We start from the raw sequence: 21608 nt of genomic DNA, 5'->3' as shown, positions 1-21608 counted from the left end.
AACTGTAACATACAGTATATGTGTTTATGTGCATGTACGTATGTTCCTACAGTAAATCTGTCTGTCTTTATTCCAACAGCTGTTCACAACCTGCAGGGTAGTTACAAGTATTATAAATCAGCACAAAAGGTGACACTCGTACTGAGCTTCTTTTCAAAACAAGCAGGGGATTTATCATGAGAGCACGTCTATAAACTGAACTTATCTTGACTGCAATGAGGACATGAACACAGACACACAACATTCAAAAACATCTATTTTTTTAAAGAGGACCTATTATGCTAATTTCCAGCTCTATATGTTTATTCTAGGACTCCACTAGAGTAGCTTTGCATTATTCACAGTCCAAAAAAAATCCTTATTTACCTTAAACTCTGTCACACATAGTTCACACATAGTAAATTACTGGGATAACCTTTCAGGCACCACTAGAGATTTTCACTATTCACACTATTCACATTCAGGAACATTTTCATCTTGCACCGTCTTTTCACAAATGCCTTAGCAATGCTGGAATAGACGGGGTAAGAAACAGTCCAGCAGATGGCGGTAATGCAACACCGGATGCCAACCGCCATAAAACTCAACAGAGGAAGAAGATGGGGCAAGGCCGGACGTACGTCTCATTATTACGTCTTATTATTTTCAGGAACGTGGCGGGCAAGGAGCTGTTTTTGTCTAATGTCTGTGTTCTTGTAATGTATTTAATATTCAACAACTTTGCGAGACAAATCACCTGCAAAAGCATTGGAAAGCCAACCGTAAACAAGTCACGGATTCAAATACGTCATCAGCGGAGTCTGGTGATTGGTTTGCTCGCTCCACATGAAAGCGTCTTTCGTCTGACGTAACGTAACCCTTTATGTGCTGGTCCCTGCAATGTTACTGCTTTAATACACAACACAGACATACCAGCATTTTCCCTGAAATGTTACTAGGTCTTGAGGTCGTTTGAATATCAATCCCTGCTCCTATTCACATATGACCCCATGCAGGAAATGTTCCTTAACATTTCAGGGATAGACTGCATGTGTGAAAGGAGCTTTATACTGGTCCTTTATGCAGGCCCTAAGTTCAGCCTCTGTCTCTTAACAGGCAGTCTTAGCCTTAGTTACCACCAATGCAAACCCAACATTTCCTGCTTTACACCTTCATATTAAGAGCTTTTAAATGACTCAATAATGGGAGATATTTATTGTGAAGAACTGAAGAGATGAAACATGTTCCTCATTGAATTAGCAGAGCTTTGTTAGCGGCGTTAAAACCGGTCGACACAACAAGATATGGAGATATTTGGAGCTCTTTGTTCAGTGGATCAGTTAGAAATAACGCAGGGAGGAAGAGTACAAGCAGGAACAACCAAAGTGATGTTGATGTTTGATGAAGAGCTGCAGACAACTAGCACAACTCCAACAGGTAAACTACTTATTTTACTCTGCCCTGCTGTGTAATGGAGTCATGACTCAGTGTGACTACCCCCAAAACATTGGAAAAACTTAGTGGAGTGGAGCAGATGACCATATAAAGAATTCTGCCATGAGTCAACGTCGGCTCAGGCTGAAAGTAGAAAAAACATTTGAAACCGAGCGTTCAGAGCAGTCTGAAACCAGTGCTTTTTTCTCACAGGGATTACTGCTACATATGTTTACCTCATTATTTGACACTTTGGCCATGTTTAATATGAACATCTGATTTTGTAACATTATATATATATATATATATATATATATATATATATATATATATATGGCTGAAAATAAGGAAAAGCATAACAGGTCCCCTTTAAGGTCACACTACCACTGAGAGGCTGCCAGACAATTTCCAGACAGAACAAACAGAACATCAAAAGACATTTGCTTGGAAGGTCTACAAAGTGCTGAGAGACTGCAGGGGAGAATCACATCAGAGAGGCTCAGCAGCCACGACACAGCGGAGCGTTATTCAACCAGCAGAGGCGTCACATACATGTGTATTTAGGACGTAATCCAATGGATTACTCCAATTTAGAGATATAATAGGATTATACTTACTGAATTTGCAAAGGAGAAGACTAAAGCTTTGACTTGACGTTCAACTCCTTAAATATGTGACTAAAAGTCAGGACTACGGCGTCTGCAGAAATACCACATGGAGAAGATAAGAACTGTGATTGGACAGCTTGCACTTCTTGTTTTTCCTCCTACAAGTTTCTGTTGTCGGTGAAGACTGTTGATAGTGAAGACAACTACGAACAATTTGAAGAAAGGCTCAATTATCTTCTCGTTTTTTTGTGATACACATGTAATTCAAGACATCAGAAGGAAGCACAACTTGAATAAAAATGAGAAAAACTAATACATATTCCAGCAGTAAGTTAGACAGTGTGTTTTTTCTCATTTTTATTCAAGTAACACACATCTAGAAATGCTTTCACCACAGCAAACCTTCTGCTCACTGTGACTGTGGCTCTTTATCAAAGTGAAGTGCTGTGTTGGACATTATTCAATCATGATGGTCTGGTGTCGTACGACACAGTGGTGCTATAAAATGGATCAAAAATAACACTGAACTATGACCTAGAGATGGAAATTAAGTTTGCTAAGTTCAGATAATTTAATTCAGTACAGTTCAAAGACTTTCTAAGCGATCATGTCACCATTAAAATACAAATCAGTAAACATTTGTATCACAGTCATAACGCTGAGAAACGTATGTGTAGTGTAGTATAGTTCCTACTATGCAGGCGCCTACAGTATGACAGAAGTGTATAGTTCCACCTTTAAGTCCACCTAAATGTTCAGTACAGCCAATAGTTACTAAAGTCACTGTCACAACAAACAATAAACTGATGATTTTGCTGTTTTAGAGCATCAACAGGCTAATATGTGAGGCTAATAATAAGTAAAACTTACAGGCCATTCAGTCAGCAAATACAGTTTATCAGCCTTGGGAGACACCCCTCCCCTCTGATGCCTACGTAAACAAACAGTAGTAGAAGGATTTTACTTCTTGTTCTCATTCTTTACTCAAAATTGAAACTTCTCAAATACATCTGTACATGTTCAAGCCTGAATCTGATCTGAAATATGCGAAATTGACAACCAGCGGAACAACTTTAGCAACAACCTTAGCATCCGAGGCTATAGAACGGACAGCTGCTTGTGTGCATGAGCGATGATGTAAAAGTAGAAGTAACTTTGCAAACAAAACGCTCAGAGCAGGCTGAAGCCCTGGCTTTTAACTTGAACTTTGACCATATTTAACATCTGACGTTATAACAGTGTATAAATGACAGAAAATCACAAAAAGAACGATACGTCCCCTTTAAAACAATGCAGATGGTAGTCTGTAAGCAAAGTTTCAAATGCATTTATGTCTTCTGGGGCAGAAACCAAATCCCCTTTCTTTCTTTCAAATTCTGTGGTGATGAAATATCAAGAAATCACAGTTTTGGCTGCAGTAAATAGATTGGGTGGAGCAGTAGGTGTGATGGTAAGTGATGCAGAGAGTTGAAACCATTTCTTTTTCTGTGTTGTTACCATCAGTGACGATGATTTAATGAAAATCTCTGACCTGCAGCAGTGTGTTAGTTAAAGAGAGGCAGGATGGTCTCAGCTCCTTTGTGGCCCATCTCTAATGTTACCTCCATATTGTTTATGAGACCCTCTGCTTTCGGTTGCCATGGCACTGATCCATAACTCATGTAACGTCTTATCTAAGCAGCAAGCTTACAACACTGTATAAAGTCTATGTGTCAGAAAAGAGCATTAAATGGGGAATATTTTAACCTCCTACTTTATTCTAGACAAGAATAAGTACAAAATTGGATAAGCATTTAAACAAATGTTATTTACAGTATAAAGGCCACATGTTACGCTCCTACAATAAGAATATTCTGCTTCACTGTTATTAAACTACACCTGGATACTCTGCAGAAAAGATCAAACATCCACCTCGAGTTCAAACACTGCAATTGTGATTCACAATAGCTGGAAGTGGTGAAAATAAAACAGTGAGATAGCGATCTCCCTCTGTGAATGTTTGGATATTATGTAAGAAATTATGTAACTTACAATTTAGAAAATGCAGCCCTTTTTTGGAAGGAGATCTGTTATTTATTTGTTTGTTTTTCTTTAATTGTTTTTTTTTTTTGAGCTGTTAAAGAAAGATTGATGGCGTGCCTAAACTTTAAATGGGTAATTAAAGTCATATAAGAAAGATTTATTTATGTACAACACATTTTATTGTGCCAAGTTTTCTTTGGGAAATTTCAGTGCCCAGTTTTCTCTTTCTCACCACCGTTGGATCCCTGATTCCTCAAAAAACTGCAATGAACTACTAAAACAATCCAGAAAAAAGTACATTTCTATTAGAAAATATAATCAAGTCTAAATTCATCAAAAATGAATCTCCCTTAGATAATAGATTAAAAATAATGATAATAAGTATAAAAGCATGTGTCGGCTTATTTTGTGGAAGAGTTTGAGCTGATAAACTGAAGCTTTAAAGGACGAGTTCACAATTTTTTTTAATTTTATTTATTTATTTTTTAATTGTATTAAAACAACAGTCAGGAGCCCAAATAAACATTGAAACATGTTTTTCTTGCTGTAATCATTCCTCCTGTTCATACTGACCATTAGAAGATCCCTTCATAATGCACTTACAATGTAAGTGATGGGGGACAAAATCCACAGTCCTCCTTCTGTACAAAAGTTTATCTGAAGCTAATATGAAGCTTCAGCGTCCAAAATAGTCAAATTAAGTGGATATCTTTCAATGTTACAGTCTTTTTAGTGCCAAAGTTCCTCTTTTTGTTACTATACTTCCACCTGCAGCTCAACAGGGAAACACAAAGAGGGAATTTGATGCTAAAAAGACTGTAAACGTGGCAGATATCCACTTGACATGACTAACTCAGACTGCTGAAGCCTCATTGCACAAACTGACTGTGATTTACATTGAAAGCACATTTGAAGGGGATCTTTTAACAGCCAGTATGAACAGGAGGAATGATTACAGCGAGGAAAACCTCTTTCACTGTTCGGGCACCTGACTGTTGTTTTAACTTGACTTGAAAAAATGTGAACCTGTCTTTTAATGCGATTGACTGTGATTACCTGGAAGTTTCCCACCATGATGAGGCCGGCGGCACAGATCCAAGCTGTGGAGAGGCCCGCTGTGTTCAGAATACAGTTCTGGTGCTTCTCGATCACATGAGCGTAACGCAGCAGGCCAATCATCATCACTGGAAGAGAGAGGATGACATATTATACAGTTGGGTAACCACGTTGGCGCAAGTATGTTCTCTTCCAGGAACTGTGCCCACATTACAAACTACATTTGAAATGTTTATAGTTTTCCTGCTTTCTCTTCTTGCTGAACAAGTTGGGTTTTTTTAAACAGAAGCAAAAGAACCAAACAACCTCAGACTGACCCTTTACATCCATTTAGATTCGAGACTTACTTTTCATATTGCTGCCCACCATTCATCATCTTTGTTTATTTTAAAAGAAGAAGCACCTGTTGCCTCCCAAATGCAGTGTTGATTTTAAGGTAAACAAGTGTAATTTCTACCTTTCACACACAACACATTTTACAAGCAGCAGGGAGCAATTTGTGGGCATATTTTGCCCCGAGTTTCACCAATCAGGCTACAAACACATTCATCTGATTAGTAAAACCTGCTGAGATTTGACGCAGCTTGAAAGATAGATTTGCAGACTTTACTCGGGATTGAAAAAACTACCATGACCACATGGCCTCTGTATGTTTTTCAGGAAAAAAAGGGAACATTTCATTTATATTTTGACTTAAAGTTAACAATGTGTAACATATATATAAGTTAAAGAGGTAAAGGACAATGTAAAAATGTAAATACAACATTATTTATTTTTAAACCTGCAATAACTGGAGGGTTTTGGCCACTTGGGGGCAGCAGAAATAATCTGTAAACAAAGCTTTTCTAAATTTCTGTTTTTTTGTGTGCAAACAAATAAAATAAAAAACTAATTTTAACAAATTTAGGGCTGCAAACTAACGATTATCTTCATTATCGTTAATCTGACAAAAAATGTCTTGATTAATCGGTCGTTTGGTTTATAAAATGTCAGAAAATTGGTGAAAAATGTGGGTCACTGTTACCTAAAGCCCAAGATGCAAACTAAAATGTCTTGTTTTGTCCACTGGAACAAGATAATTTTAGCATTTTTTCTTTAAAAAATGACTCAAAATGATTAACCGATAATCAAAATAGTTGGCGATTAACTTTCAACTAATCAATTAATCGACTGATTGCTGCAGCTCTGAACAGATTTCCTGAAAATGGACTAATAATACTTAACTCTACTTTTAATATCAAGACAGCGAGGTCACAGAGTTGCATCTGAAATGTAAAGTGATGATGCTGCAAATCTCTGCGTGAGAAGATTCCTGACGCTTGTTTACCAAAACGCTGCATCAAAGCCTCTCAGCAGTTTCACGCCGCTCTCCCACTCCTCCATCTGACCATCATGCCGTTCACACATCTGGTGCTCATCACGTCCCAAACCACAGAGAGCGACTGTTTTGATGTTCATATTGGGAGTCCGGCAACAAGCACAGTGGTCAGTTTTTTGATGATTGAGTGTAGGCGGCGATAAGACTCCTTGTTTTGGGTTATGGGTTATCTGTACAGTTCACTGGCTGCGGCACAGCAAGGGATCGACTTTCTGATCCGGTAGGCTCCAACAATTACCATTCTTCTCATCTCCACTCACACCACACCTTCCAGTTACATAAACTCCCTGAAAAACATAAACTGAGTATTGTTTATGAAAGTGGAACAAAAAAAAAAGGGGAAAAGCTTCTGAGGGTGGAAATTTCCAGGGTGCATGCAGGCGCTTTCATTTGGAGCTGAAGCAATAAGTCGATCGACAGAAAATCAGCAAATGTTTTGACAACTGTTTAAATCATTCCAGTCATTTTTAAGCAAAAAAATGCCAAAAATTTCCTGATTCCAGCTTCTCAAACGTGAGAATTTGCTGCTTTTCTCAATATTTTTGGACAAAACAAGACACCTGAAGACGCCACTTTAGTCTGAAAAACTGTGAAGGGTATTTTTCACTGATTTCTCATCATATGTGGTCCTTCACTGTTTGACATCTGACCTTTGACCCTTGTGCAGGTCTCCCAGAGGTTGATGACATCACTGGCTGTGCACAACAAGTTTTGTTTGCACTGCTGCACGTCATTCAAAAATGTGGATATCTTGACAGATTGCTGCTGTGTGAATCGGGTCCAATAACAGAAAGTTTACTCGAATATAAAATTTAAACAAAGATTAGATTATAAAATGTTCCTGTTTTACACTGTAATGTAAATATTAAACCCTTGTGAAGTCTTAAAACGTAGCAGGACACTCAGTGGGTGATAACAACCGCCAGACAGGGAAAAAATACTGAGCTGAGACAGGTTAATGAGCTTGTTAAACGTTCCCGAATTCCAGCATTTTCTCAGAAAAAGAACCAGGTGTGTCCCGGTGAGAGGTCAGATAAACTGCAGAGAGACTGAATGTTTAGAGAAAGTACTTCAGTCAGAACACTCACGTCAAAGTTTAATCATTTGTTACAACATAATACGCATTTGAGTTTGTGATCTGCACACATGATACTCCTTAAAACTTGACCCAGATTGTGCTTTTGGTTTAAATGTTTTTCTTTACATGGTAGTTCATGGTGTTTAGTTCCCCTCGTGTTGTATCGATGGACGTCCACCGTCAGCTGTGTGTCTTGCTGAGATAAGTCTACGTGATCTGCAGCACTTCACACCACATTCATCCACAAACTCCCAGTTCCTCTGAAACACTACATCAAAAATGCAGACAGCACAGCACCGTTCAAACAAACACATCTGTGTGACAAATTACAAACACTAACTCCATAAAACTATTATCCAATAATCACTTCCATGCCAAACTTTTCTATTCAAATGCAAAAGCTAAAATTTGGTCAAATCTGAGACAAATTAAACAGAGCGCAAAACATCCAGATATGGTATGTTTCACTGGAAGAGATGAATCTCATAAAATCTTGCAATCTGTGTCTGGCTGTATGATATCAGTCTGGAGTCATCAATGTGAAGTAAATGGTGAATCATAGCACTAAAATAAAAACTGATTTTTTTAAAAAAATATGCAAACACAGACATGTTTCCAACTCACCCATCTGCGCTGCTCTCATGGTTTGAAAAAGCATAAAAAAACCAAGCCTTGTCCATTTATTTTTCCTTTAAAACGTGCTTACGATGTCTTGTCGTCCAGAGTTATTATCATTTATATGATTTCACACCGTATTCTGATTGGTTGGTTGTTTTATAGACGTGGGTCGTAGCAGCAGTCTAAGAATTTGATCCTAAATTTTGGACATTGTCAAGGCTGGTTTATCCTCCATCAGAACTTGTACGATGTGTAAATCACAAGTTTGTTATTGTCCTTAACAACTACACTCGAAGGCAGAGTGAAAAGAGAAAGGAGAGATGCAATATAATAACGGCACAGACCGTCTCTCCTGGAAGCACACGGGCAGCTTCAGAATTTTAATGTAGGCTGCTACCGAAGATTTCACCACATTCAATCTCACCATCGTGACCTTCATCTGTGGCAAAATCACACTGTTTAAAGGGTTAAAGGGGCCTTAAGACAGACAGTGTTTAACATCACTAATGCCATTTTCAGACCAAACACACAAGATAAAACGAGGTAGTGAGCAAGCATAATCCTACAAAGCAGCTACAGAATACACCATATCTTCCCTCTCTTATGAATAGTTTTATTTTTTACTGAAGCCCTGTGAGGATCAGAGCCTGCAGTTAGACCAAATTAACTTAACCACAATTCTTTTCTACAGTAAAATGATCTGCGCCATTAATTCAATTTTGTTGAATTTTGGAAACAAAACCAGGAAAACAGGCTAACTGCTCTCTCCTTTAGGAATAATTTCCTCGCTCTGCACATTGTCAAACTTGCACTTTTGGTGCAAAGTCCCTTCAAGCCTCCAAGATTTAGCAAACACATTACGCCAAGTCACACACAACTAAATAGATATGAGCTTATTTAACGATCTCAGTGAACCGAAGCTCACTCAGGCAAATTCCCAGAGTGTAAATTCTCAGAATCAAGACAAAGTTTTGTAAAGCAAATACAGAGAAAAAAAAAAAATCTATATGCACCCTGCAAAGCGGGCAGTGAACCCTGAATAAACTGCCCAAAAATAGAAGGTCTAAAGTAGTATTGGAAAAGCAGAGTAGCTGCCCTGATGGTCAGAGGGTGAATGCTTGTGGGTCATGTGAGGTATAAAAATGCACCATTCATGGCATAGAGTAAATTTTTCCCCTCAGAGAGAGGGGTGGGTGGTGGTGGGGGTTTGAGGCTGGACCTGGCAGTGCATTCTGGGGGATCAGAGACTTGGCCGGAGTCACTGCAGCTGAAAAAACAAGCCAAAAGTCTTGAGAGCAGAGAACCCAGTTCAACCAACAGCGGTAAGATGTTTAAATGTGTGTGAAGGTATAAAAAAAAAAAAAAGCGCTGGAGCTGTGTTCTCTGTACAGATGTAACTACTTTCGTGGGATAATTCAGCCTCTTCTGCAACGTTACTCCATCCCCAGGTGGGAATTATTTTTAGTGTTAATGGTAGATAAATGATCACTGTGAGATCGCTCTTCAATAACTCTTCTCAACTACACAGTATTGATTACTCACCCATAAAGGATCCAGTGCTGCATATGAGGCTGAAAAAGCAGCTTTCAGGTGGCAGGGTTCCACATTTACTGTGATGGAAACAGACAGGAGAGGAAAGGGGGGTGGTTAGTATGTGCTGGCCCGCAGGCTCAGTGGGCTAAAGTGCAAGTTCACTCAAGTTCTCGCAGGTTTAAAGTTCAAATCAGATACGTGACCGCCAGTTCTCTTTGTCATATACCCTCTTTTTGTTTATTTTTTACTGTGTGCAGACTGCACTGTTGTATACTCAGGCAGGAATTCCTTAAAAATAGTCACAAAGAAATAGAGAGGCCTTATATGTATGTTTAGTGACTCTGTGGCATTAAAACCATGCCAGCAATTTTTTCTTGGAACTCGGTTTGAGCAGAAAAACGATTGTCTATAAATGGAAAACGACAGTCTTGCTGGGAGGTCGAGGAAAGAAAGACACTGAGATCTTTATCTCTTTTTTTATCTCTAGATTATAAGCACCATGAGAAGTATGAGAATAAAACAGGAGGACTGTAACATTGTTCTCTCATGTCTTTAGCAGGAGTGTAACCTCCTTGTTCATCATTCTGGGTTTCATTGTATGTTGTGGCGGAGAGGGGGGAAAAAAAAGAGTTTCTTGTTTACATTTTGCAACTCAGTGTGTCAACATTGCAAAGAGCGGTGAAGGATCCACTGCACACAACAAAAGCTCTTCTTCCTGTCTAGGTGAAAAGGTTCCTCTTCCCCGCTGACTGCGAGCCTCACAGCCGGGCAAGTGCGGGCTTATCTCACATGTCTACAAATCATGCTCTCGACTGGAGATGCTCGTCAACTATCAGAGCAATTTAACAGGCAAAAGCTCAGTTACAAAAAAAAGAGAGAAGAAAACACAAGAAATAAGCTTCTGATACCTTTTTTCTAACACAATTTTGATATGATTGTAAAAACTTTGTTGTGTTCTGTCTGCTGGTTTAGACTTAACAGACTGAGTTAGTGCACAACAGGACTAATTAATGCGCTTTTGCTACTACTTAATTGGCTCATATTTCACATTTTGTTAATTAATCTCACTAGCAGGAGTAGCATCAGTACGAAGTGTCAAGAAAAACACAATGTGCACTGAAATCTTCCTGTTTTTCTATTTGCCGTCAGGGCCGGCCTGTGGCATGGGCACCAAATGAGTGGGATTTTTTGAAAATGCATAATGTTTTTCCTGCCTTTTTCCCCCATTAACTTGCATGGGTTTTCATCTGATTTGATTTTCCAAAGCTTTACTGTTCAGTCAGTTTTTGCACGACAGCCATCAAACTTCATGTGCTTCTTCAGACAAAGCCTCCAAACACTCGTTGACCTGCACTTGCCTTTTTGTCTGGAGGACTGAGAGGACTTTGTCTGGACTGGAGGTACCATTGAGGGGATTGATTTTAGTGCAAATACATATTTGAATACTTGGACTGGAGGTTGCACTTTTTTGGGGGCTCCAATCTAAATCTTTTAGGGCTTTGATTTAAAATCTCGCCTGGGGTCTCGAGCTGGCCCTGTTTGCTGTTATGGTTCAGTATTCAAACAAAAGATAAAACAAGAATTTTTTTAAAAAAAGAGCAGAAATAATACAACTATTTATCACTAAGAAAAAGAAACCAGACATAGCAGAGCACATAAAAATGCCTGGAAGAAACCACAGACCACAGTAAGGCGAGCAGCTTCCTTCACATCATTGGATATCCACGGTCACATCATGCGTATCCTCAGTCGGTTTCATAATGAAGTTAACCGCCGTGGTTTCAAGCAGCCTCACTGATGGCAACGACTCAGTGTCAACAATATGCCATTGTTTAGTTCTTTGAAGATCACATGCGGGAACCAGATTATTGACTACGACAGTGCAACACTAGAGAGTGGAAAATCTGATGTAAACTGACCTAATGAGTGGTATGTTGTCCAGGGTGCAACAGAGTACAGGACCCCTCTGTAATGGAAGCTGCTCCTCGCATGACTCATTATAAAGCCTGAAAACACACAAACACACACAGTTACACTAGTTTCCAGTGAATGGAAACATTTATTCTGCAGTGCACAGTGATATTTTAGACAAAAAACATGTTTGTTTCTTTCCTGTTTCAACATGACAATGCCCCCACACACACAAAGTCAGCTCCATTAAGAAATGCTTTTCCCAGTTTGGTGTGGGAGAACTTGACTGGCCCACACAGAGCTCTGACCTCAACCCCATCCAACACCTTTGGGATGAACTGGAACACCGACTGTGAGCCAGACCTCATCTCCCAACTGGGTGTTCACACTGAAAACAGCCCTGCATCTAAAAAAGTGCACAGATCTGCACTGGTGCGAGGCTACTGTCTCAGGTACCGGTGAGATGATGAATTAAAGGTAAACAGTAGAAAAACAATGTTCGCTTTTTAACGTGAACTACCAGCAACGTGCACTTGCATATATTTGATTGACAGGAACTTGCCAGATGATGCTGCATGGCGTTGCTGAAAAAGTGCAGCAAGGTGAAACTTTTTTGTCAGATTACCTTTGTGTGTGTTTTTTTGCAGAGGCCTCTGTGTTTACATTCGCACTAGCATCCTGGTTATGAACAGGTTTTTTGGGAGCATCCTGGTTATGTTTTTCACATGTCCACACATGTGCACATCATCAAGGTTTCTGAATAATCTTTGTTGGTACAGAACATAATGGCTGAGATGGTGATAAATCAAGACACAACAGATGATCAGAAACCTATGAGAATCATGTAAACAGGGATATAAATAACCAGGTTTTTCATGTAAACACCATTTACCAAATATGATCAAAACTAGGACACTAGTGTGCATGTAAACACCCTCATTCAAAGCTTTTCAAGTAATGCGAATGTCGGTTTGAAAGCCACTTAAAATGCTCTTGTGGCTGAATGGGTGTGAATCCCTGCTTTTTGGCAGCAGATTAATGCTTATTTTTTGGAAATGAGATGTTCAGCAATCACATATGGATGTAATGTTCAGGTGTTCTCATACTTGTAGTGTGTACTTCACTCTAAAGACAGATATAGTGTGTACAGTATGCATGTAGATCTGGAGAGATTTCTACAAAAGACTGAAGAAATGTTAGATTTTCAAATTCAAACTTGTTCAAAAACTAATTTTGGGTCCAACAGGACACATTAAAAACTCATCTTAATGTAGTTCAAAGTTTTAAAAAAAAAAATCCACATTTTAGGTCAAAATTGTACTTTTAACCACTAAGAGCCGCATCAATGATGCATAATGAATTTCTCATACACAGGACGACTAAAGTAAGCAAACAGCAGAGTTAAAACTGTTAATGGTTGAGCGTTGCCTCTTCATATCTGGGGCATCGTGACTCCTGCTCTATGCAAGAGACGGTAGAAAATTAACCCAAAATATTTTTGGGTGAAAGGTCTCTTAAATAACAGTTAAATGCTCGGCTGCATGTGCTGTTTTCCATTGCAGATCTTCCCAACTCTACACTGCTGCTGTCATCAAAAATGAAACCTCTGAGCTGCAGCTGTTTTATGAAGAAGTTTCAGTTGAAGCTATGATGCAACAACTACGATGGTGTAGGTTTATTTCATGTCATTGTGCAAGACGCCTATAATAATATACAATCACACTGTATGATATCATTCTGAGCCAGATTGTTGGTTTGGAGTCTTGTGTCGTAGCAGCCGTCACATTGTGAGAATTTGGTCTTAAATCTCTCCAAGTGAGATCCAAGACCATCGTTTTGGATTGACGACCACATTTCTATCACGATTATTAACTTTTGTCTCAGACAGTCTGAAATCACACAGTGTAAAGGTGTAAAAAAAGAAACCCAGAACAGAATAATGTGTGCAGGAGCGTCCACATTCTTTCGGGGAGTTGCAAATTTGAGAAATGAAGCAGTGTCTCAGATTGTGGAGTAATTACATTTTATGTTATTATATGTGTCCTTGTTTTATGATAAATGTTGTGATTCTTTGTGCTATAGAAATAAAGTTTATTAATATTATTAATATCAGTCTCCATGGTCTAACAGGTAAACATACTGCAGGTGTTTTGTCTCTGCAGATGTCTACTGATTAGGTTTTATCTCGCTGTAAGATAACCAAAACCGTTATTCGTGTATTTCAGTCTGTTTGTGTGATTTCTGTACCAGCTGGGAAGGTACTTTTATTAATCAAACAGGCAGGTGGTTTTTATCCATGCCTGGTTCGCACGTACCACAGAAGTCAGTCAATATCAGAGATATATGGCGCCGCAGCCCTGACACAAGTATGGATTCCTCCGTCCATTTGCAGCAATCTGTTTGCATTCCTTGTCTTTGCTGAAACTTCAATTTCACTCCCTCGTAAAAAGGCGCATTCACTCTTTCTTTACATTTTCTCCCCTGTCATGTCAACGTTTGCCCCTCACAGCACTTTATTTTCTTTATCTCCACTCCTCCTCCTCTCTCTGTCTCGTGCCTCGCTATGTTTGAATTAAGACTTGCCAGGAAGTGGGTGAGCGGGATCTTGTTGGTGTAGGTTAAGAAAAGATTCCTGGTGCAAAATAAGCCTGTCGTGAATGACCTTCTTCCTGAATCCGTGTTAGATAAACACACCAGCTGGGAAAAGATGTGTTTTTATTTCGACACTTTTCACGGTTTTCACAGAGGGCGTCTGTGTGGCGACAAGTTATTATCCACAAGAAGTGAGTGAGGTTATTTTCGACCAGTACGGACATGTCCACGTTGGGCGAATTCAAGTCTTTCCGTTGAATTTATGGCGATCGCACAGCCTCTAGTATTCGTGTCTCGTTCTGTCTGAACACACAGTCTGATATGTTGCGGACTTTTTTATTTTTAATTTTAACATTTTTATATTAACAACGTATTAAATGACTGTTTGTAATGTGAAAACCTCATTTAAGGATCTTTCAAATCTTAAAAAAATTAGATTTTCCAGGAGGATGGATATGAATGTTCTGGTTCGGAGTTATTGGGGGGGGGGGGGGGGGGGGGGGGGGGAGATAGCTCTTTTGGGTGTGACATCACAGCATCAGTCTGTTAATAAATGTCACAGAAACATCTTCAGGCGGAACATTTTCACTCTTGGCGCTGTGTGACAGTCTTGTTGTGACAAAATTTACAGTACACACTATCAATAATAGTAAGTGTGTCACCAGCATTACATTACATAGTGTGTGTGTGTGTGTGTGTGTGTGTGTGTGTGTGTGTGCTGTACCAGTTATGTACTGGGCAGACGTGCTGGTTGTACAGGGCCATCGCATATCTGTAAAGTTAAAGAAGAGAAGAGACTTTAGTCAAAGAACAACAAAACAATCTTTCATGCAGTATCCGTACTTGTACTTGTATTTGAAAGCACCGTCACGTATAGTGAGATAGTACAACATATTTTCTCACTAACAAAACACACGTCACATGAATCACCACTGTTGTCTTCCTCACTCATGTACGCAGAGCCCGCTGGCCGTATTTTAACCTACAACTCTGACGCCAGAGGAGCTCCTGTTGCTTTTTAAATCCATTAAATCTGCCAACTAAACAATAACCAACCTGAGATAATTCATTATACACATGATTACGCTATGAATCACATTATAGGCCTCTGGCTGAGAGTCTTGTCCAGAAGAAGGGACGAAGCAGCAGGTGTTCGGTGTCTCACACTTGTAAATTCTTTGATTTGTCTCTCAACTGAAGCCAAATGTCACAATCTGCTACCAGAGGCTTAAATATATCAAGAGAGACTGTAAAAACACCTACAAGACACACAGGAATCGACAAAACAAGTTGCTGGTTTTGGTTTTAGCGCCTCTACAGCATTGATGATAATGAGAAGACACTCAGATCTTAAGAAGTGATATTTCTGTACTTGAATAAACATAAAATTTTGTTTGAATTGAACTGTAGCAGAGGGATCAGAAAATTTTGGTTTGAACTATTGATCATTGCTGTACAGTCTGATACAGAGCTGCAACAATTGCCAATTATTTTGACACTCAATTAATCGTTTTGAGTCCATTTTTAAGAAAAAATGTCCAAATTCTCTGATTCCATCTTCTTAAATGTGAATATTTTCTGGTTTCTTTAGTCCTTTATGACAGTAAACTGAATATCTTTGGGTTGTGGACAGTTGGTCGGGACAAAACAAAACATTTGAGGACAAAATCTTGGGATATGGGCAACATTTTTCACCATTTTCTCACATTTTATAGACCAAACAACAAATTACTTGAGAAAATAATCGAAAGATGAATCAATAATATAAATAACTGTTAGTTGCCTCCCTTTTTGATATAACTGATCTATAAGAACTCTAATTTTTACAGCCATATCTTCTAATTCCTTCCCACATAAACTTCACAAGCTTGCCAGAGTCACAGTGCATACTAGAGTTGTGTTTCTGGGCCATTATACGACACTTGAAAGGCACAAGCAGACAGGTGTCAACGTGTCTGAGAGACAATACGTCTGCCAGAATGAGGGGGGATGGGGGGTTACAGACTTGTCTCTGACAGAGAGAGCTTTAGAGACCCTGTGTTAGAAATTCTTACGCCCACTTGACGGAGGTGTGAAAGGCTTCTTACAGAGAGGAAACTGTGTCAATCCACTCACACCGAGGAGAGAAAGGAACAAAGGGACAGTCGAGAAATCAACTTCAAGAGACAAGTTTAGGTGAAAAGTCGTGCGTCTTGTTGGTGATATCTTGTGACCACCAGTGGTGGAAGAAGTGCCCAGATTCTTTACTTAAAGTCTCCCTCCACTCAAAATTATGTTTTTCCTTCTTGTTTCTACAGTTGGTTGTTTGAGCTTCACTGTGCAGAATGATGTCTGTGCAAAGTTTGACACTTTGAAGGCTGTTTTCACATTTATCTGCTGAAAGTGCAAAGTTTCTCATTGAAAATCTGACTTTAAAGGGCTTATAAGCAGGATTTGTGACATCACAACTAGTTTGGAAGTCAATCCTGGTCCAATATTTAACTCACACCAAGTATGATGTGGAAACTTGAAGCCTCCAGTGCACAAACACTGAGAACGGACTTTACAGTGATTTAGGAGACATCTTGTGTCCAGCTGTTAAACTTCTGAGATGAAATATATTTGCATATTTATAGATTCTTGAATTTTTAAAGAGGGAGAAGGAGTAGATGCTATTTTAAGGATTTTAAAGTGGCAATCATACTTTTTTTTGTGGAAAAACTATATCAGACACACATGTCAGGAGGGGATCTTTAAGTAAAAGTACATACAACAAAGCAAAAAGTGAAAGTCCTGCATTTTAAATCCTACAGTTAAAAGGAAATGTGTTCTCCTTACAGCTCAATCAGCTTTTCCTCCGTTTCAGTTGTCTACCACAAACCTTTCTTCTTCTTTTATTTATTTACCGTTACATCCTCCCTCAATCAGGTCGCCAATGTCAGTCATAAATATCAAACATGTTTAAAAAAACTCTTTATGAGAACACCGAGATAGCATACGGAAGTGGGCCACTTCAGGCACTGCTGGTCTTCTTCTGGCCCGGACTAAATGGATGTGAGCTTGAAATGGCTCACATGTAAAATAGCAAATATGGCCCAAATATCCCAAATCAAATGTTTTGGTAAAGATGCGGTGCTCTCGCTGGATGTGGGCCAGCTCTGGTTTATCTGGTTTGTTCTTGGTTGACATATGGTTTGCTTGTGGCCCAGATCTGGGAAACAGGAGCACCCAAGTGCCATCATTCCACGAGGTATGTGGACCAGATGAAAGGACCGAAAGTGTCGACTGTGGGCCAGATCTCGGCCACAGCAGTTTTGCTATCTGGGCAACTGGCAGTGACTGGATCTGAAGACAAGATTTGAATCTTTACATATCATCATACGCTATATGATTATATCAACACCGACTGACAAATTCATAAACAGCTCAACAGTCGTAACGTGCGTCTCCGCCTTTTAACTCTGCACAATAAGTTCATAATATGATTCAAGAATCACAGACAGTAATTTTATCCTCTGTTTGCACAGTTGTGAGGTAAACAGCAGAAATTCCGTTCAAGTTACAAACAAATCTAATAATTGATTGGCCAACACAGAGCGCTGCCGGAGCCAGTTTCAACATATCAGCCAGACGATCCTGCGGCCTTCTTACTGGAACTTCTGCTATGTTTTTTCATGGAACACTGAGGTCTGCCTGAACACAATCTAACCAATCAGCAATGCCAATCTGATATCAGCACCTCTGTTCTCTCTGAGTCAGTCAGCGCTCCTCCAGGTGAGTGAAGGTGTGTCTCTTTATCTCCAGATGAGAAGAGAAACAATAGACTACTCTGACCCCAGCTGCTCAAGCAGAACTGTCCTTTTGATGCCTCAGCTTGCACATAAATGTTCAGTTTCAATTGCAGCCTTTCCAGCCTTCTTCCATTATTCTCCCAAAGGTTAAGATAATAAAGGATGTGTTAGAAATGGCTGACAGTAACTTTAAAAGTGGTTAGAGCTTCTTGCCTCTGGTATCTTCCTTTTACCTGTCAGTTCAAATAATAAAGACCAACAGAAAATAAGACGTAAGGCATAAGACAATCATTTAAAAACAAATATGCCACATTTCCCTGTTACATCTTGTGTGTTCATACACTATTTTAAGTCTGAACACACACATAAAACTACTGACGCTACTTAAAAATCTGACCACAATTCATAAAACTTGGCCGAAAAGACAAACGCAACATTAAACCACAAATAAATAATCAGCAGAATAGACTTTTAAGTGTCTTAAGTTAAGTTTAAACAGTTTAGTTTACTATTTCTTCATCTCCAGTCGTGGAATGTAACAAAGTACATTTACTCAAGTACTCTATTTAAATACAATTTTGAGGTATTTGTACTTGAGTTCTTCCATTTTATGCTACTTTTTTTTTTCATTACATCTCAAAAAGGAAATATTGTACACTTTACACCACTATATTTATTTGACAGCTTTAGTTACTAGTTGCCTCACTGATTAAGATTTTACTTACAAAACCAGTGACGTGTTTATAAAACATGATGCATTGTTACAGAATAAACTACCCAAACATATATAGATAAATAAAAATTATGTATAAGGGTTTTTTTTTTGCCAGATTCAATCTTAGATTTAGGACCTGAAATTGTCAGACGATAGTACTCTTGTTGAATTAAAGTAAAAAAATATTTTAAAAAAATACTGTGCTTATGTCATACGCTCCGCCGTAGCCTAAAACAGTAGATAAATTGTTTTGAGCATCACACAACCCTCGCGAAATGACTCATTTCACTACCAGAATTTGATCCAAAAAGGCAGTGAAAGGCTTCATCAGTATTGTGTAAACTCATTTGACTTGAATGTGACGGATGTTCATTTGTATGTAAAAGTAGTGCTTTGCAGTTTTAAAATACTTGAAAAATAGCACTCTTGGTCAATGTTTATGTAGGTGCAAATTGTGTAAAGTGTGACATTTGTTTCAGTCGATTTCTTCTTTCTGTAATGTTTTTACTGTCATAACTGTTTTGGTCAGGTCTGTCTTGAAAATGAGATTTAAAAAAGAGTAAAAAGAAGCTGTGGTTTGGTTACGTTCCCAACATGATGTGACTAATAAGAATGAGAATAAAATATTGTTTTTCTAACCAGAGATGACAACACTGCTGGAGTATGGCATCCCGTTTGAAAATGAAGAAATATGCTGTGATTTCTCGCACTAACTGCAGTTCAACAAATCTAGATTTAACGGATTAAAAGAAATAGTTCAATATTTTGGAAAATATGCTAAATAATTCTCTTGCTGAGAGTTAGATGAGAGAAAACGTGTTACATTTCCAGCTAAAGGTATTTACTGTTGCAATTTAGTTGTTTATGAACATAATTTCTAGGAGACAGGGTTGTTTTAGCTCTACCACCTGTTGATTCCTACTGGTAGTGTGACAGATGCTGAATAGCCCTGACAAGAACAGCTCTGCTCCTTCATTTCCACCATAAAAGCAGCTCTTATTGCATGCTGTTGTCATGTGAAGAGCTACAGATGTGACTGCTGTGTGTGGGCAAGTGACAAGTGAAGTAAGAAAAAAGGGAGGAGGTGCAGATGCAGGGACGGACACACAGACCAGAGAAGCCAGGAGGAATTTCATGGACGACTGCACTCCTACACAATCGTAGAATAAACAGAGAGCTATTACTCCTTCTTTCCAAAAAAGGAAACAATTGCACATACGTGAACTTTGTGCAGCTGGTTGAGGTCACTGCAGTGATAACAGGCGCAAAGGCTAATGTACAGAAACTGGAATATTGAGATGTTTTTCTATGTAGTTTGTTCTACAAACACAAGAAGCTCCTACAACACACGCAAATGTTGACGTTTAATTACATAACATATCTGAGGTACTTACACAACCCATATTCCAGTGATGGTGAAGACCGGCAGGCTGACAGGAAGGATCATCCACAGGGACATGATGACCACCTGGAGAGCTGCACTACGAAGAACAACAAACATACTTAAAGACCTGAAGGAAGACAGCCAGGCCATGAAACCAGAATCACTTTCAGAAGGTTCCTGTGGTTGACTTTGCTGCAGAAACGAATATTACAGTTTACTCATGAACACCGCTTGCTCATATCTGCACAATATCCATTTTTCATATCCATGTTTTGCACATTTTTTTAGTAAATCTGCACATTTTTCTCACCTCTCAGGTTGATCTATTTATCTTGTGTGTGGTTTTTTTCCTTTTTTTCATGTATATACTGTACTTATTGTAAATATTTTACCTAGAAGGTACATCCAATTATCTGACCGGCATCAGATTTACTTTTCTCTCTCTCTCTCTATCTTTCTATCTCTCTATCTATCTACAATAATGTTTGCACTTTTGGACTATGCACTTTTAGGACAACACAACACAAGAGTCCAGCAACAATTAATTGATTAATAAATGAGCTGATTGGCAGAAAATTGATAACTTTTTAAGCTATTTATCAAAGAAAAACTCCAAACAGCAGCTTCTCTTATTCAGCTTTTCTCTGTTTTATATGATTGTAAATTGAATATATTTGGGTTTCAGATTGCTGGTCAAACAAAAGAAGATGTCACTTTGGGTATTTCTTATTATTTTCATTTTAATCTAAAAACTAATCCAGATATTACCTGACAATTAAAATAATTGTTACTTGCAGCTCAACGCACAACAGGTCTAAACTAACTGGTGTATCATGGGAGTTTTGTATGAATCCTGCCGATGTGAAGAAAGATCCAAAGAGTGCTGAAGAAACGCTGTACTTTTACCAGTATTGTACTGTTTGATCATCACAGAACAAACTCTTGACGTACTGTTTTTCATGCTCAGATAAACCTGCAGGGGGGCCACTGCTGCTGGGCCCCTTTTGACCTCCGTTCAACCCCCTGTTGCTGCCATGTGTTCTATATTTTTATACTAGTATTCTACCCCAGACTGGCTGTGCTGCTATTTGGATAAACATTTAGGAATATGTAACATGAAAGCACACAAATTAATTGAAAAACTGAATTTTGACACAGGGATAGAGCCCTGAGATTAAATAATAAAACAGGTTTGTCTCTACATTAAAGCCCTTAACATCAGTCAGTGGATGTTGTGCTTTAATGGTGCATGTTGTCAATATTCTCAAACATGTTTTAATTCTTTCAACCATCTTGAAACTCTTTAAGACCACATGGATGAGAAGAAATGCAAGAAGAAAAAAGGAAAAAATGAAAATTTTAACATAAAAAAAACCCCTCCACCAACCATTTGCCGATGAAGATCATGTGATATGATTGAAAGCTCCAGAAGAGCTACAATATTGTAAGGTTATTGTCTGAAAACGACTGTTTTCAAGGGTCATGAATAAACACAAACCAGTTGACACACTGTGAGCCTGAAACTTTCAG

General features: G+C 38.7%; 1 protein-coding gene across 3 annotated transcripts in view; it reads right to left on the bottom strand.

The window, feature by feature from the left end:
* LOC121887197 (transmembrane protein 150A-like) overlaps positions 1-21608 on the bottom strand; it is a 30503-nt gene that overhangs the window by 7770 nt on the left and 1125 nt on the right. The window contains exons 2-7 of one of the 3 annotated variants that reach the window (XM_042397833.1): positions 20089-20175; positions 14934-14981; positions 11626-11712; positions 9716-9783; positions 5100-5227; positions 4242-4317 (exon numbers count right to left, since the gene is read on the bottom strand). In XM_042397833.1, the coding sequence (XP_042253767.1) occupies positions 4315-4317; positions 5100-5227; positions 9716-9783; positions 11626-11712; positions 14934-14981; positions 20089-20153 (399 nt within the window). In that variant the 5' untranslated portion in view covers positions 20154-20175 and the 3' untranslated portion in view covers positions 4242-4314. Of the gene's footprint in view, positions 1-4241; positions 4318-5099; positions 5228-9715; positions 9784-11625; positions 11713-14933; positions 14982-20088; positions 20176-21608 lie in introns of those variants that run through there. The other 2 variants (XM_042397831.1, XM_042397832.1) reach the window with 2 other exon arrangements.

This window comes from Thunnus maccoyii, chromosome 20, assembly GCF_910596095.1.
Source record: "Thunnus maccoyii chromosome 20, fThuMac1.1, whole genome shotgun sequence".
Taxonomy (NCBI): Eukaryota; Metazoa; Chordata; class Actinopteri; order Scombriformes; family Scombridae; genus Thunnus; species Thunnus maccoyii.
The sequence above is the reverse complement of the archived record's forward strand: the minus strand, read 5'-3'. Positions and strand labels throughout refer to the sequence as shown.